This window comes from Arctopsyche grandis, chromosome 4, assembly GCF_051622035.1.
Source record: "Arctopsyche grandis isolate Sample6627 chromosome 4, ASM5162203v2, whole genome shotgun sequence".
Taxonomy (NCBI): Eukaryota; Metazoa; Arthropoda; class Insecta; order Trichoptera; family Hydropsychidae; genus Arctopsyche; species Arctopsyche grandis.
In genome coordinates this window covers 963525-980419 of record NC_135358.1, presented here as the reverse complement: position 1 = coordinate 980419, position 16895 = coordinate 963525, and the positions used below count along the sequence as shown (strand labels likewise).

The window sequence follows — 16895 nt, the reverse complement described above, 5'->3', positions numbered from 1 at the left end:
GAGTATTGGAATCAATAGTCAGATGTTTTTCCTATTGATTTTGATTTTGTATTATTTTAAAATACTTATAATTAATTGTCTAGAAAATTTTAAAAGTTAAATAATTTTTTTTACGGATTTTTTCTCCGTGCTATTTTGCATTTATTTGACCAGTTTTTTATTTCATCACGTTCATAAGGATTGGTTTTCTATCTCAATATTTTTTATCAAAACGTAATAACTCAAGCGGCAATTCCGTTAGAAAGACTTTCATTCAGTTCCCGTGAATAGTATAGTCTCCCCACCGAAAAAGGTGAGGTACACGAATACGAAGTGTATGGTTGTAAGGTTCGAAGGCGTAAATTTTTCCGAGGAGGAAGATTGAAACCATTAAAATCAACTGACTGGATTTATAATATAACAATAGCATATGATGTATTTAATATCATTCTAGTTGAAAAATATACCAATGCAGATACAATGTGTAAACTTTCAGATTTCGAGAAGAACGCCGTGTATGGGAAAGGGAAACAAATTAATATAATAAAATCGATGAAAGCCTTGAACGTTTTCTACTACCTAAATATTATATTTGTAAAATTATTGAAAATCAAATTTTTGATATTTTTGTATACTACATATGTATGTAAATTACCTTGAAAAGAAAAACCTGAATTATTCCAGCATCTACAAACGTAAAATTACATACAAATTCAAAAATGGACATACAATATCTGTGCACCAAGCCATCGATGTACATCTATTTTGTAAATAATAAATATAAATTTGAAAAACGCGCACAAGCTTTCAGTATTAACGCATTCACTCTGATTGTCGAACCAGTTATTTTTCCAGTAAAAAATCTCTCTATAATAAATAAAAAATGATAATAATGAGTCGAATAAAGTAATTTTTACAACCGCATGTTTCAAAATAAAACATGGATAAATAAAAAAAAATATTTCTTTCAAATAGTATATTTTGCAACCAGTTTTGTAATCATTTTTGTTAATTTTCCAAAGTGAAAAAAGTTACACTTGGCGTTGTATACATATTATTATAATGAATAAAATGTGCACTTACCATGTAGTAAATATCTAACATGAATTTTTAAATACTTACATTTTAAAAGATCTAATATTTGATCAATCAATAATCGGAATGGTTTTAACCTTTTTATTACAAAAAGTGAATTTTTCAAATGGTATTGTACACGCTGGATTATCGAAAATTATGTGTTCATTTTTCAAATCTTTCAACCAACCCAAATCACAATTACAGTTCCACTGATTTTTCTCAATAAATAAAGACTCTATGCCAGTCAATACTTTATCACTGAAAATGCAATGATCCAACGTAGTAAGCAAATTGTCGTCCAATTCTAACCATTTCAATGCTGTCGTCTTTTCGAAAGTTCCACAGCCGATGTGTTTAATTTTATTCGAAAACAAACGCAATTTTTTGACTTTTTCTACTTGAGAAAACGAACCAGCGTCTAAGCTCCCAATGTTGTTTAAAATCATTATAATTTCAGTTAGTTTGGGCAAATGAACTGTTCCAGTTAAATTGGTTGGACTAATGGGTAATGTCATTGATATTAAAGACATCGATGTCAAATTAGGTGCTACGCCTTGCAAAGCGTTTTCGTTGATGTGGTTTAATTCGCAAGATACCATTACCAATCTTTTTAAAGAGTGTAGACCTTCAAATGTACCTTCTTCTATATTATCAATTTTCATATTAATTAAATGTAAATCTATTACTTCTTCGAAAGCGAATCCGTTAAACGCATTGTTCTCAATAACGTTGGTGTCCGGCATTTCTATGAAAAGTTCGTTTATATGGAATTTTTCTGTATTAATCCAATTATGGGACAATTTTCCGTCTTCTGTTATTAAATTTAGAATGAACAGCCTATCTATAATGCCACTCCAGTTTGGAAATTTCTGAAAATTAAATAAAATGAGGAAATAGTTATTTTTATTATAAATGATTCACATTGAAAGTCTTCTCTTTGTAAAGATCAACAATCTTGTATAAAAAATAAATGAGTAGAAATATGTTTACGAATATGATATTAATATTATATTAGTAAAAAAATTAAGATAAGAAGAAGTACTAAAATATAAATGATAATAATAATAATAATTTATTATTAATTTTTTTCATATTTATTTGATTTATAATGAGATTGTTTGACTTTCTTTTCAGTTGGCGATTAAAAATGAAAGCTTACCAGAACTTCTACTTCTATCATTGCTGTTAACACATTTATGTTGATACCATCGCAATCGACATGATACTCGTTATGTGATGTAACAGTAGTTGAACAATTATTCGCAACTGTTTTTTGATTTTCCAAAACGGTATTGGCCTGAACAACCGGAAAAATTGTCATAAAACACATTAAAAATATAATTCCAGGCAAAATCTGATTCCATTGGACCAATTTTCTACTTGTCACCAAATATCTATGAAAATAACAATATTCATGTTGTTACAATTTATATAGTGTTGAATTTAATCATCAAATATCATATATGTACATATTTAAATGTCTCTTTGCGGTAACGAAATGTTCGTGAAACCTAGCGGTTGTTATTTAACAATTATTTTTGATGTGATAAATAATTTTTTTTTTCTGGAATATAAAAACATTAAAAAAAATTAGAAATCTTAAAAAATTCGAGATCGTTAGGTATTGATTTATCAGTGAAAATCTTGACATCAAAATTCCACAAAAAAATATTGTGCTCCTTGTGATACACTGTTAATTATTAATGATAGCTGCGATTAAGTAAGATAAGGTTGGCGTGTAGATTAGATGAGATTAAAATTTAAAAAATTATGATAGTATTAATCACATTAAAAATAAGTGGATTTATTATTATACATTGTCATATCTATCGATATTTCATATTTTATTATGATAAATTGAAAAATATTTGAGGTTATAATAATAGATTCCAGAAAAATGTATATATTCCAGACGATAGGAAGAATGGTGCTATTCCTTTTGCAATATAAATAAATATATACATATGTAGATAAAACAAATAATATTAGCTATATTTGTATCATACATAAAGTGACCATACGTCCCGTTTTGAACGGGACCGTCCCGTTTTTAGGTAGCCTGTCCCGTTGTCCCCAAGCACAGCTTCGGGACGTCGAAATGTCCCGTTTTCAAAAAGAGAGCAACACACGGTAGAAATTAAAAAAAAGTGCAAAAAATCGACTAGCTTGATACAGTGTGTATCGGTGCATATGGCACAAGAACAAATAAAAACTATAAACTGCTGAGTTCTATAAAATCAGTGGACTTTGTTCTTTGAAGAATTAGAAATATTTGAATGGTTGGATTTAACCAAAATACCTACGTGGGAAGAAATTCAAGGTGTAATGGATATACTGATTCAAAAGGGATTTATTAAACTTATTACTAACTATATTACACCGCAAAAAGTGACAGAATGGAACATTGGGAACGTTTCAATCGAAAGTCGTCGGGTGGAATTGTTCCAACACTTTCACACCAATAATATAAATCATGAAAACTTTCGTATAATTATTGAATACATTTTATGCCTGCCCGGAACTAATGCTCACGTAGAAAGAGTCTTTTCACAGATGAACAAGTTGTGGACGACCGAAAAAACGCAATTGCAAGTCGCAGTTCTTAAAGCGATGTTGTTAATTAAAATCAATTTTAAGAAATCCCGCCAAGAATTTCATTCTTATTAAAAAGCCAACCCAGTAATACCTAAGAAAATTTGTTCATCAGAAAAATATAAAACAACATATTTTTTTATATTTATATTATTCATCCCTGTTCTTTTCTTTTCTCCATCAACATTCCTGTTCTTTTTATTAATAAATCAAAACTATGAAAAAATACGCGTGTTCTTGAATACACATACTATTACGTAAAAATTGGTAGATGTCCCGTTTCGAGGACAAAAATAATTGGTGACATTAATCATACACATATGTATGTATGCGGTCTCCGTGACGGGCCGGAATGTGAAATTACCAAAAACGCAAATATCGGAAGGCAAAGATCGAAAGTCGAAAGATCTTAAGTCAAAAGAACAAAAAAAAGGGTGCATGGTAAACGGTACATACTCACTTAATCTGCGCGAGCAGGATACAACAGGAACAAGAGGAACAGGCTTTTCCTCCCGTATTAATGTGCGCGTGCAGAATCCAGGAGGAAAAGCCTGATCCTCTTGTTCCTGTTATATACTGCTCGCGCAAATTAAGTGAGTATGTACCGTTTACCATGCACCCTTTTTTTTTGATCTTTCGACTTAAGATCTTTCGATTTTCGATCTTTGCCTTCCGATATTTGCGTTTTCGGTAATTTCACATTCCGGCCCGTGAGGTAGACCCGTATGTATGAAAGTAATTTTTTGTCTTGTCTATAAAAATTGACAATACTGTTTATTTTTCGTTTTATAAAAATTTAAAGAAAATTACCCATATTTGGAGATTTTCAACCCTTTTGCGACCATGACTGTAGTGATTCGCCTGCTGCTTTCACCGACCGTGCTCCATATGATAAAAATGAGACGTTGATAAATCTTAGTCTCAATTAATTAGTGTAATCTGGAACTGTCTTAGATGTTCGATCAGTTTCACGAATCTAAGATTGTTCAGAAGTGTGTTACGATACTGTTAATAACGAGTACAAGTGGATAGTCTCCTAACAACTTAATATCGAGGACTAAATGATGATGAAACCGATAGGTTTCAATTTAATTGATAAAAATTTCAAGAAAATTAATCGCAATTTAAATATCGACTATAGTTTAATTGAATACTATCCTCTGCGAATCAGTACTTCGCACGCAGCATCCGCGTATTTTGATCAGATAATTTATCGTTTGCACTGATTAAAAGTGACTATTCGATACGTATTGTGATACTAAGTGATTTTCAGTACGTGTTTTTAATAATAATTTAAATTTTTAATTGTTGAAATTTTCCGTGTGAAAAATAAATTCATTTGATTTTATTGTAGTGAAATTAAAATTTTAAAACAATTAATGCAATTATAAACGTTGTTAAAAAATATCAGTGTTTGTCAAATCAAAATTTCTTCAAATGATTATTTTTTTTTTAAATTTTATCATACTAGTCGGTTTCTCCATTTTACTACTTTTAAAATTTTCAACAACATATGTATTATTTCTAAGATATTATTTTCTGAAATTTTTCCATATTATATTTAATTGCGATTTTCTCAATTTTACAAACTATCTTTTATTTTATGTGTGTGTATTTAAGTTTTATGTTTTTTTTTTTAATTTTCTTTTGCGCCCGAACTCGAACGTGCCCGACTGACTGAACCACCGATTAATTGGATGCGCCATTTGAACCCAATTCTCGACTTCATGAATGATAGCAAGACGAGATTGCACATCAGATGACGGGTAACCCTTTCGATTAAGGTTTATTATTTCGCTAAGATACTAGAAAAATTAGTGTATGACCAACTTTTTCCAGCTATCTCGCAGTCTCTTAATATGTATCAACATGGTTTTCAGAATGGACGCTCAGTTACAACTATTTAATGATTTCGTTGCCAATACCATGAACGATCGGTCTCAGGTTGATGCTATCTATACAGATTATAGTTAGGCATTTGACAGGATTGATCACAGTATTCTCTTTGGAAAAAACTCCTACAGATCGGTATCCATGGTGATCTCTATAGATGGTTCGCCTCATACATTACACGTCGATCACAGGCTGTCTTATTAAATGGATTTAAATTGAGATGGATGGATATTCCTTCTGATGTTCCACAAGGCTCCCTCTTGGGACCTCTGTTTGATATTGAAAAATGTTTTCAAAATTCAAATATATTATTACTCGCTGATGACATGAAGATATTCAAGTGAATAGACAGCCGTAATGATGCTTTAAATCTGCAAGATGATTTGTTCAGGCTGGAGGCTTATTGCAGCCTAAATAAGTTAGGAGTTAATGTCGCAAAATGCTCCTGCATATTCTTCACCAGAAAAAAATGTCCAGTTGATTTTCCTTATTCAATCAATGGACATAAACTCATAAGGGTATCGGAAATTAGGGATTTGGGAGTCATCTTAAACTCTGATCTATCTTTTAGTAAACATATTGACAATGTTGAAGCTCGAGCGTCGAGGGCTCTCGGGTTTGTCATCCGGTCCTCCAAATGCTTTAGTTCTGTTAAATCATGCAAAATATTATTTTGTACGTACGTTAGAAGTATTGTTGAGTTTGCATCCCAAGTCTGGAACCCAGAGTACTCTGGTGCAAGGGACAGATTGGAGCGCACCCAGAAAAGATTCTTGAGGTACATCGGCAGCCGTTTTGGATTATCCTATGCATTCTATGAAGATACTTGTAGGTGTCAGCACTTGTAGGTGTTCCACTTGTCAAAAGAAGGGAGATAGCTGTCATCTCAACAACTTTGAACATTCTCAACGGCTCGATCGACTGTCCTCAATTATTGAGCAGACTATAATTGCTTGTGCCTAATAGAACGACCAGATGTAATGAGCTATTTAATATTAATGCTATACAAGCTAGAGTGAGTGTTGCAAATTTGTTTTTCGATGATTAACTTTATTGAAAATTTAAAATTGTGATTATGAATTTTTATTATTTATTATTTTGTTATTTATATCATACTGTTATCGTTTTATTATTCTTATTATTTTGTTATTTTTATTTTATTGTTATTTCTATTTTTTTTTTGTTTTCTCTAATTATCTTACTCTATTGTTATTTTTATTATTTATTTTAAATGTTTAAATTTTTTCTTTTTTTACCTACATACATATATGCGAAAATTCTTAATGGTTTTTCTTAAAATAATAATGATCTTTTATCAATTTATGTAATTTAATACTGTTAATTTTCCCAACAAAATAAATAAATAAATATTGAATAACGAAAATAAATTTGAACAAATTTCGACAACGGGAAGTAGAACTTTGTCTTGTGTAAGTGTACTTAAAGCGTATACTTAAAGCGTGTATACTTAAAGCGTGTGGTTTTAAGTTACTGATAATCTCGTCACCGAAAACGCAAGGATTTAACATACTTAGAATATTGCCATTCAACGTCAACCGATTCATCGATGTCATTTTCTGGAAAGTTCCACAGCGGATATGTAAAATATTACTCCGGTCCAAATACAATGTCTCAATATTTGATATTTGGGCGAACGAACTGGCATCTAACTCTGTAATTTTATTGCCAGACATCATGATAAATCTAAGTTTAGGTAATGGGACAGTTCCGGTTAAATTAGTAGGATTTAGTGGCCATGCCATACCGGTCACGAACAAAAATTCTAAACTAGGTGCTAAGAATTTTAAAGCGTTATTATTTATGTTTCTAATTTCCAAACCTGCTAAATTCAGTAATTCCAATGATAGGCCTTCAAATGTACCTTCTTCTAGTGTATCAATTTTCATACCTTGTAATACTAATTTTTGCAAATTTTTGAAAGCATATCCCATGAATGCCTTGTTTTCAATTCTGTCAATTTTCGCAGAAAAAATTTGAAGTTCATTAATATCGAAGCTTGTTGTATTAATCCAGTTCTGGGATAATTTCCCGCTTTCAACATGTAAATTTAGTATACGTAAAGAAGAAATGCGTGGCTTTCCAATGGGAGAATTCTGAAAATTTAATCAATATTCTTTTATTGCATTTCTCTTAATTCACACACGTGTACATTATAACAAATTACAAATTATTTAAATTTTAAATCATGTATTAAATTGGAAAAGGTATATTTTTAATTGGTTTTTATTTATTGTTTATAAAATAAAAATTAATGTTTACCTTAATTTCTTCTTCTATCATCGCTGTCAAATCATTTACGTTTACATCTTCACATTGGATAACGAATGCTCCACTTGGAATATCCGTGAAACATCTGGGTGCAAATGAAGATTTTTGTTCATTATTAAGAACTTCGTAGGAAAGGGTAACCGGGAAAATAAATGCGAAACACAGTAGGAAAATTGTTCCTGATATTAGATGAATCCGAGGTAATATTTCCTTCGCCGCAGAATATCTGTGAAATTTACAATACTATATTTTTTGGTGTTTATTATATTATAACAAAATGGAGAATACCAACCCATTAACAGCCATGATTTTCGATAGAGAAACGTTCGCTTTCTTCGCCAACCTCTCGAGAATTAACGTGTGGCTGTATTTTATAAAATATGTGTAAAGTCTGAACTATAAAATATCATAATTGATAACAGCATTATGGATTAATTCGATTATGTTGTTTGATAATTTAATTTTATCATATGAATTTTTTGAGTAAGATTTGATGATTTATTTGCAAAACCAGGTGATTGTAGTTGGCCTGTCAACGAATTTTTTCCATTTATCAAAATGTTATCACTCCATTACAATCATTAACCAGGCTATTATTGGCGAACCTATTGTTTTAAAACAGTGATAATAATCCGTCAAATAATTCAAAATATATCTCCGGTACATATTTTGAATTATTTGATTTTTCCACTAACAGTTTTAGAAACAATACTTATTCTTCTCCACCGATGATGATTTATTGACATATATACATATTTTTCATTATATTTATGTAAATATAAATATACAGGGCTTTTTTTGTCTTGTAATACAGAGGAACGGCATTCCGGCACCTTTTTTAACGGTATTTTTTATTATAAAAAAGAGACAAAACAATGTCCTTAAGTACATAAATATGTACATTTGGACAATACCCAGATTCACTAGGTGTGTAGATGCTGAAAATCGGAAGACATTGGAAAATCGGAAGAAGTAGGTGCTGATCTGATGGGTGGCATCTAGTTTTGGTTCAGTTTCAGCCATGTGGAATAATTATGAATATCTTGTGCGTCATTTTGAAGAAGCAATGAATGATCCTTCAACAGATAAAAATTATGGCTCAAGGAAAAAAAATCGGATGTGACCAATCCAAGACTTTATGTACCTAATGTATTTGAGGTATAAAAAACTGAATACCCGAATACCGGCTATGACAACATTTTCAATGCGATGGTGAGCACTTACATATCTACATATACATATATGTATATAGGGAAATTCACACAAGACAAAAGTTCTACTTCCGGTTGTTGAATTTTATTCATTTTTTTATTCATTTATCATTTATTCATATCAAAAGCGTAAATATCAAGTAGTTAGAAATAATTTAAAAGGTCAATTCGTGAAATATGATTTTGACCTTTTAAATTTAATTTAATTTTATCATTTGAATTTTTTGAGATAAGTAAGATTTGATGATCAATGAAAAGAATCAGGTGACTTTTGAATGGTAGTTAGACTGTCATACTAATTCTTGGCCGTTTATTAAAATGTAATCACCATTAAAATTATCAACCAGATGATAATTGGCAAATCTATATGTGTTGACGATCTTATTTTTGAAAAACAGTGAGTTAAACGTTGAGAATCTTCCTGCAAGTTACTCAACTTTAGTTTTTATATTTTAATTTTGATTTGATATTATACAATATTTCATTTTCTTGTAACAAGAGACCCTACGAGAGAGACTGAAAATGAATCTGTTCGTAAATGCTTAGTGTTTATGATAAAATTCTGGTCAAATATAGATAGTAGCACTGATTCAAATAATTTATTAAAAAATACAAATAATAACAATACATAATATCTGTATATACAATTATTTAGATGTTTAAATGATGTGGTGAATATGGAAGTTCACGTCAGTAATAACTGACGTTTCAGTTTTGAAGTGCGCAAAAATTTTTTTTTCAATAAATAAGATTAATAAAATGGATTTTATGAATTAATCTTTAAAATCATCGAGTCTGATGAATCTGTCATTCAATCCGTAATTGTTGGATTTGTATCTGTTGTCGACAATTCCTCATCGCAAAAATTGACTTCTTCGAAATGTAGATTTGCATGCGATGTACAAGTTGGGCTATCCCAAATTATATTCTCAATTTTCAACTGCTTCAACCAGTTCAAATCACAATTACAATTCCATTTATTATCCCTAAGAGTTATAGCATTTTCGTCTAGGCCACTTATTACGTCATCACCGAAAACGCACGGATCCAATGAAGCGATAAGATTGTGTTCCAAATATAACTTCTTCAATGATGTCATTTGAAAATTTCCACAGCTAATATTTTCAATTTGATTCGAATACAAATGTACGAACTCCACGTTCTCTAGCCGAGAGAACGATCCGGCGTCTAAGCTTGCCATTTTATTTTTAATGATTACAACATCCCAAAGATTAGGGAAAGAAACTGTACCTGTTAAATTGGCTACGTTAAGGGGCAATACCATTTCCATCACGATCAACCTTTCCAAATTAGGCGCTACGACTTTTAAAGCATATTCGTTGATGCGATTTATTTCGCATCTATGTATCACCAAATATTTCAACAACTGTATGCCTTCAAACGTGCCTTCTTCTAATGAATCAATTTTGGTATCTTCCAGTTGTAAATATATCAGTTCTTCAAAAGCGAACCCTTTAAATGCATTGTTCTCAATGCTGTCAATTTCCGCTGAATGTATGGATAGTTCTAATATTTGGAAGCTTGTCGTATTAATCCAATCTTGGGTTAGTTTTCGGTTTCCTGTAGATAAATTTTCAATAATAAGATGGTCAATAATTCGCTTCCCGTTTGGGAATTTCTGAAAGTAAAGGAAAATTGATCATTGCTTGGTTAAAACAATGCGAAAAAAATCACGCACAAAAAAAAACTTCCCAAAGGCAAAATAATTTTAATTAATTGTAAATTTACTGTATGTATTAACGATTGATTTTGAATTAAAATTACCTCAACTTCTTCTTCTATGATTGCTGTCAAACTATTTACATCGACATCATTGCATTTTACTATGTAATATACGTCAAAATGACTAGTGTGGCATTCAGTTGATATTGAAGGCATTCCATGATTTTTTCCAATTGTATATGAATGAGTCACCGGAAAAATCACAAAAAACAGCACAAAGAACATCATTCCAGACAATATATGATTCCATTGAACGGATACTTTCTGTGGCACTAAATATCTGTGAAATTTACATTCAATACAATTGTCATATTTTTAAAGTATTCTTTTTAATGTGCAGATTTTTTATCAAATTTTGTGGAGTTACCAATATGTAATTACCCAAATATGGAGAATTCTAATTTCGTAGCAGTCATGGTATGGTTTTTGGTAGTAAAAAATTTTACTGCCTACGCCAGCATTTCTCAGTATGAATGATTGCAGTTGAGAAATTCGACAAACATGCGTTTTATCTTAAATAATCACGTTGATCATAATTGATTAATTTCATCATGCTCTGCGATTGCGCGGTAAACTTTATGTTTATACACTTTTGATATCGTTTAAGTTTGTTTAAATGTTTGGAATTTTAAACGTAAATCTTCTAATATTTTCTTCGTAATATTATATGCATATGTTTAGAAAAAATGACCGTAAAATCAACGATCGTGTGAATATACAGATGTAGCTAGTTTAGAAATGAAGCTCAGACACTTTGGTATTTGAAAGCGCAGAACCTTTGATATTTGAAAATGTTCATATCAAAAGTTGAGAAAATAAGCGGTCACATTTTTATGAATGATTAAGCGAAGCATTAAGTTTTTCATGTCAAACAAAAAATCATTTTTATACTAAAAGAAAATGATTATTCTCAATATTTAACTCCATTGGACCAATTTCCTTTTTTAGCCACCAATTATCTGTGAAATTTGCAATGTATTGTTATTTATGAACATACTTTTTATAGCGTAAATAAATTAAAAATGAATAATCATCTAATAAATTAAACAAAGTGTATTTTCGTATTTTTTTGGACTTTCACCATTTTTGATTTATTTAAACAATAGGTGCAAAAATTAGCAAATTGTCAATAAAATATTATTAAATTAAAACAATTATTGTACAAGTATGTATAAGTGACTTGAAAAAGCCTCCATACATTGAAAAATGCCACTTTTTCAGTCAATTATTATATGTACATACATGTAGATTCTGTGACCAAGTTCTGGCCAGCAGCAACCAGTGAGACTCGAACCCGTGAACATGTTCGAAAGCATATATGCTAACATCTAGTCCACGTTGCTATATGTACATACATACATAGATAAAACAAAATTTTCGAATCAAAATAAAGGCGCCTGGAAAAGGACCATGGATTGTTGGAATGGCAATATCGGCATGGTCGCTCGAATATTTTTAATGACAAAAATTACTGTATGTATGTATATTAATCAAGTGAACAATTTTTTTATTATTAGATATTTTTTAAATTTCATTCGAAATGGTATAAACGAACATTTTACAAATTTACGATAGATTATTCGAATATTTGTATATCCGAAAATCGGGCAAATATTCGAATATTCGATTGAGAAACGAACTGTTTTGGTCATTTCGATTCCGTTACAAACATCACATGTCGATAGTGTTGTTTAAAGCTTTCGTCGATTATATTTATTTTTACCCCTTCTTTCTCTTTCCCCGTTCAACTTAAAAAATTAAATTTATTGTATAATATTTAAAATGGGGATCAAAAATAAACACACATTGTATCTGCATATTATCAATTGGTATATTTTTCAACTTGAATGACATAAAATACATTGTGAGTTTTTATATATTATAAATCTAATCAAATGATAATTTTAACGGCTTCAATCTTCCTCCTCCCAAAATTTATTTAATTCTCATATAAAGACAATTTAATATATGTATTATCCCTATTAATTCAATTCAGATTCGTGTAAATACGAGTAAATACTAGTACGAGTTTTTAGCTGGAAATTTTACCGATTTAAAAGTTAACACACTTCCAATTAACCCTTTTAAACAAAAAAAAAATAGTGTGGCCAGAACATTATCCTATTAAACATTTTTGAATAGAAAATACTCAATATAAAATAGTATTAACAGTGGAAAAAAAAATCCCAAGTGAAAATACGTACTTTTGACTTTTCATTTGAACTGGGCGACTGCTTAGAGAGACTTGAAAGCTAAAAAGTACTCTAAATGAAAGATAAAATACCTGACTATAGATTCTAATATTCATTTTGAACAGAAAATCGACAAATTTTGAGACATCCACCGAAAAACACCAAGATATAGAAAAATCGCGCGATTTAAAAAACAAATATACATATCTCTGAATCTCGAGCCAATCAACATTTTTTTATTACCAGTTTCGTGTTTACTGAGCAAAGATTTATAATAAAAGTCATATTTCGAACCATTTTTCGTGTCAAACAGTGTAATTCTAAGCGGCCTCGCAAAAATTGACGTCTTCGAAAGGTAGATCTGAATGTGACGCACATCTTGGCTCATCAAAGACTTTATTGCTAATTTTCAATTGTTTCAACCAGTCCAAATCACAGTTGCAGTTCCATTTATTATTCGCCAGATTCAAAGCGCTTGTTTGTAAGTTACCTATAATCTCGTCACCGAAAACGCAAGGATCTAACGTAGTAAGACTATTTCTATCCAACCGCAATCGTTTCATCAATATCATTTTTTGGAAAGTTCCACAGCCGATATTTTCAATTTCACTATAGTCCAAATACAAAAACTTAATATTTGAAATTTGGGCGAACGATCCAGAGTCGATAAATGACATTTTATTGCCAGACATAACAATAGCGTGAATTTGAGGTAGTTCGACAGTTCCAGTTAAATTGGTTGGATTGAATGGCAATACCATAGAGTTCACGAACAATATTTCTAATGTAGGTGCCACGAGTTTCAAAGCATTTTCGTTGATGTGATTGACTTCCAATCTACTTACATCCAGTAATTGTAGCGATTGTAGGCCTTCAAACGTTCCTTCTTCTATTGTATCAATTTTCATATTATCTAATCGTAAATCTCGCAACTTTTCAAAAGCATATCCCACAAATGCCTTGTTTTCAATGCTGTTGGTGTTCGCTGTATATATTTGAAGTCTTGAAATACGGAAGCTTGTTGTATTAATCCAATTTTGGGATAATTTTCCGTTCTCAATCGATAAATTTCGAATAGTTAGAGTATCTATGGTTGGCCTTTCGATGGGAAAATTCTAAAAATTAAATCAATAATGTGTTATTATAATTCTCATCAAATTTGTGTTTTAAAATGCAAATGATTCACAAACGTGTACATTATGACAAATCACAAATGGGGTTAAATTAAAATATACCTACATAGTATAAATAATTTTCCAACAAATATGAAAATTTAAATTATTAAAATTTTATATTATGTATTTAATTGGAATATACTTTCAATGGTAGAAATTTATGTTTACCTTAATTTCTTCTTCAATGACCAAATTGAAAACATTTTGAAAATCTAGAAATGACATTCAAATAAATAATCAGCTTGGAATGGATATTATAAAACATAACGCCGAAGTTGATTCGAACAGAGATATTATGAAATAGCTGATTGACGTTTGTTGTTGGTTAGCTGGACAAGAACTTTCTTTTAGAGGGCATAATGTGAATATAGATTCATTAAACCGTGAAAACTATATCCAATTTTTGAAAACACTTTCAAATTATGATGCCAAATTAAGTATTCGTCTTCAAAGCTCCAACATATTCCAAGGGACATCGAATAAAATACAAAATTATATAATTTAAAGTATTGGAGATGTAATGGTCGATGAAATCAGAAAAGAAATTGATTGAATCCGAAGTCAAAAAACGGTTTCCATCTGTTTCTAATACACGATGAAATTACAACTCCAGAATTGTTAACACAGTTTATGAAAGAAGCTTGAACTCGTTGGATTTTTAAATAATATTATTGATAATCCAGATAATTGGGATTCCAATACCTTTATGGCTGCCAATGGCTTTGTAAAAGTGTTGGAATGTTTCGACTTTTCTTTTCAATTGGAAATTTTCAACGATTTATTTGCGCTGACAGACTTTATTTAATATTTTTCAGTCAAAATCTTTTCATATTAAATATTGCATAGATAAAGTTAAATAAATAATCTCTCTTTTAAAAGAAAAAAAATGATTTCATTTTAGTTTATAACAAAAAAAAATAAAAAAATGATGATACTATCGAATCACCAAGAAAAAGACGTGGAGAAGACGATACAAAAGTATTTGCATCTCTATAATAAGATATTTGTAAGTAAGATTTAATTATTTAAAAGAACTTAGTTTTATAGAATTAATTGATTAAAAAAAAAAATTCTTAATTCAAAGCTTCGTTTCCTGACGAACTGTTTTCATAGTTGAAATAAAAGTATTAATTTTTTTTTGATTTGCTGAAATTGCGAAGTGAATTGATGGCTGTGTACAGTCTGTCAGATTTTTCAGGCAAAACAGTAACATAAATTAATTAACAGTAACATAATTCTTGAAAGAAACGTAACTGGATGATGAAGCATATTCTATAAACTTTCTAAATTATATATATATATATATATATATATATATATATATATATATATATATATATATATATATATATATATATATATATATATATATATATATATATATATATATATATACAGTTATATGGGTCTATGTGACGAGACAGAATGTTAAATTACAGAAAACACAAATATTGGAAGGCAAAGATCGAAAATCGAAAGATCTTAAGTCGAAAGATCAAAAAAAATGGTGCATGGTAAACGGTACATACTCACTTAATTTGTGCGAGCAGGATACAACAGGAACAAGAGGAACAGGCTTTTCCTCCTGTATTCTGCGCGCACACATTAATACGGGAGGAAAAGCCTGTTCCTCTTGTTCCTGTTGTATCCTGCTCGCGCAAATTAAGTGAGTATGTACGTGAGTATGTACCGTTTAAAACATCAATTCGCATTGCTCAGGGTGAAAGCAAACTTTAGATGCTTTCAATGATATCAATAGAAAAAAAATTATTTGAAGATATACAAAATCGAAGAAATTTCTATATACATATATATATTTTTTATTGTTTTTATTTTTCCTGTGCCCTTGATTCAAAAGTCACAGCACCCCACTGACGTGTACATTATAACAAATAACAAATGGGGCTAAATTAAAATATACCTACATATACAAAGTAATTTCCAACAAATATTACAATTTCAATAATTATAATTTTTTATCATATATTTTCAATGGTAGTAAAAATTAATGTGTACCTTAATTTCTTCTTCTATCATCACTGTCAAGTCGTTTACGTTTACATCATCACATCGGATATGGAATATTCCACTTTCAATATCGGTGAAGCATCTTGGTGCAAATGAAGATTTTTGTTCATTTTTTTGAACTGCGTAGGACTGGGTAACCGGAAATATAATCGCGATACAAAATAGGATCATAACTCCGGAAATTTGTTTGATCCGGGTTAATCTTTCATTCGCCGCAAAATAACTGTGAAATTCCAATTACTTAATATAAGTCCAACTAATTATAATTACACAATATGGAGAATACCAACCCGATAAAAGCCATGATGTTTGATATCAAAACGTCCGATTTCTTTGGCCACCTTACTGAGAGCGAATGTGTGGCTGTGTTTTGACAAATAAGTGATTTATCAAAATTAATCACAACATTGTTGATTGATATCATTGTGTTTTGCAATCACTTGATTATTTCAATTAAACTATTTGAGATAAATAAAATTAACTGATGGGGATTTGTCTTAATTATTACAACATTATTTAATAATTCGATTCTGTTCTGTAATAATTTGATTTTTACTTTATATATGTACATACGTATGTCTGTGCATATGTGAACATACATACCTAGTAACAAAAGGTGGGAGTTTATGATTATGCAAAAATTGACTTTGAGTTTTGACTAATTTGAGCTCAGAATCGATCACCGATCACGTTTTCATTATCTAGAAAAATTTGTG

At 30.1% G+C, this 16895-nt stretch overlaps 4 protein-coding genes across 5 annotated transcripts; all 4 read right to left on the bottom strand.

The window, feature by feature from the left end:
- Positions 1-947: 947 nt before the first annotated feature.
- Positions 948-4707, bottom strand: LOC143911316 (uncharacterized). The gene is made up of 3 exons (XM_077430167.1): positions 4459-4707; positions 2216-2450; positions 948-1925 (listed from the first exon to the last, which is right to left on the bottom strand). The coding sequence occupies exons 1-3, from the start codon at positions 4491-4493 to the stop codon at positions 1125-1127; spliced, it is 1071 nt and encodes a 356-aa protein (XP_077286293.1). The 5' UTR covers positions 4494-4707; the 3' UTR covers positions 948-1124.
- Positions 4708-5297: 590 nt separating this feature from the next.
- LOC143911315 (uncharacterized) lies at positions 5298-8217 on the bottom strand. 2 transcript variants are annotated; one of them, XR_013260564.1, is made up of 4 exons: positions 8123-8217; positions 7822-8056; positions 6744-7655; positions 5298-6256 (listed from the first exon to the last, which is right to left on the bottom strand). XR_013260564.1 is itself a non-coding variant. In XM_077430166.1 (4 exons), exons 1-4 carry the CDS (start codon positions 8134-8136, stop codon positions 6469-6471), a joined length of 486 nt encoding a protein of 161 aa, XP_077286292.1. In that variant the 5' UTR covers positions 8137-8186; the 3' UTR covers positions 5298-6468. The 2 variants fall into 2 exon arrangements, 1 of the variants encoding a protein (XP_077286292.1); XM_077430166.1 differs by having other exon boundaries at positions 5298-6500; positions 7451-7655; positions 8123-8186.
- Positions 8218-9267: 1050 nt separating this feature from the next.
- Positions 9268-11263, bottom strand: LOC143911314 (uncharacterized). The gene is made up of 3 exons (XM_077430164.1): positions 11166-11263; positions 10827-11064; positions 9268-10680 (listed from the first exon to the last, which is right to left on the bottom strand). The coding sequence occupies exons 1-3, from the start codon at positions 11198-11200 to the stop codon at positions 9853-9855; spliced, it is 1101 nt and encodes a 366-aa protein (XP_077286290.1). The 5' UTR covers positions 11201-11263; the 3' UTR covers positions 9268-9852.
- Positions 11264-12591: 1328 nt separating this feature from the next.
- LOC143911323 (lumican-like) lies at positions 12592-16564 on the bottom strand. The gene is made up of 3 exons (XM_077430174.1): positions 16470-16564; positions 16168-16402; positions 12592-14091 (listed from the first exon to the last, which is right to left on the bottom strand). The coding sequence occupies exons 1-3, from the start codon at positions 16481-16483 to the stop codon at positions 13297-13299; spliced, it is 1044 nt and encodes a 347-aa protein (XP_077286300.1). The 5' UTR covers positions 16484-16564; the 3' UTR covers positions 12592-13296.
- Positions 16565-16895: the final 331 nt, after the last annotated feature.

Excerpts from the sequence above, each read along its gene's own strand:
- LOC143911316 (XM_077430167.1), bottom strand. The coding sequence starts at position 4,493 with ATGGTCGCAAAAGGGTTGAAAATCTCCAAATATGG. Across the intron at positions 2,451-4,458 it reads TTGAAAATCTCCAAATATGG|ATATTTGGTGACAAGTAGAA; the intron begins GTAATTTTCTTT and ends TTATTTTCATAG. Across the intron at positions 1,926-2,215 it reads TGATAGAAGTAGAAGTTCTG|AAATTTCCAAACTGGAGTGG; the intron begins GTAAGCTTTCAT and ends TTTAATTTTCAG.
- LOC143911315 (XM_077430166.1), bottom strand. Across the intron at positions 7,656-7,821 it reads TGATAGAAGAAGAAATTAAG|AATTCTCCCATTGGAAAGCC; the intron begins GTAAACATTAAT and ends TTAAATTTTCAG. Across the intron at positions 6,501-7,450 it reads GCAAAAATTAGTATTACAAG|GCACAAGCAATTATAGTCTG; the intron begins GTATGAAAATTG and ends TCGTTCTATTAG.
- LOC143911314 (XM_077430164.1), bottom strand. The coding sequence starts at position 11,200 with ATGACTGCTACGAAATTAGAATTCTCCATATTTGG. Across the intron at positions 11,065-11,165 it reads TTAGAATTCTCCATATTTGG|ATATTTAGTGCCACAGAAAG; the intron begins GTAATTACATAT and ends TAAATTTCACAG. Across the intron at positions 10,681-10,826 it reads TCATAGAAGAAGAAGTTGAG|AAATTCCCAAACGGGAAGCG; the intron begins GTAATTTTAATT and ends CTTTACTTTCAG.
- LOC143911323 (XM_077430174.1), bottom strand. Across the intron at positions 14,092-16,167 it reads TGATAGAAGAAGAAATTAAG|AATTTTCCCATCGAAAGGCC; the intron begins GTACACATTAAT and ends TTTAATTTTTAG.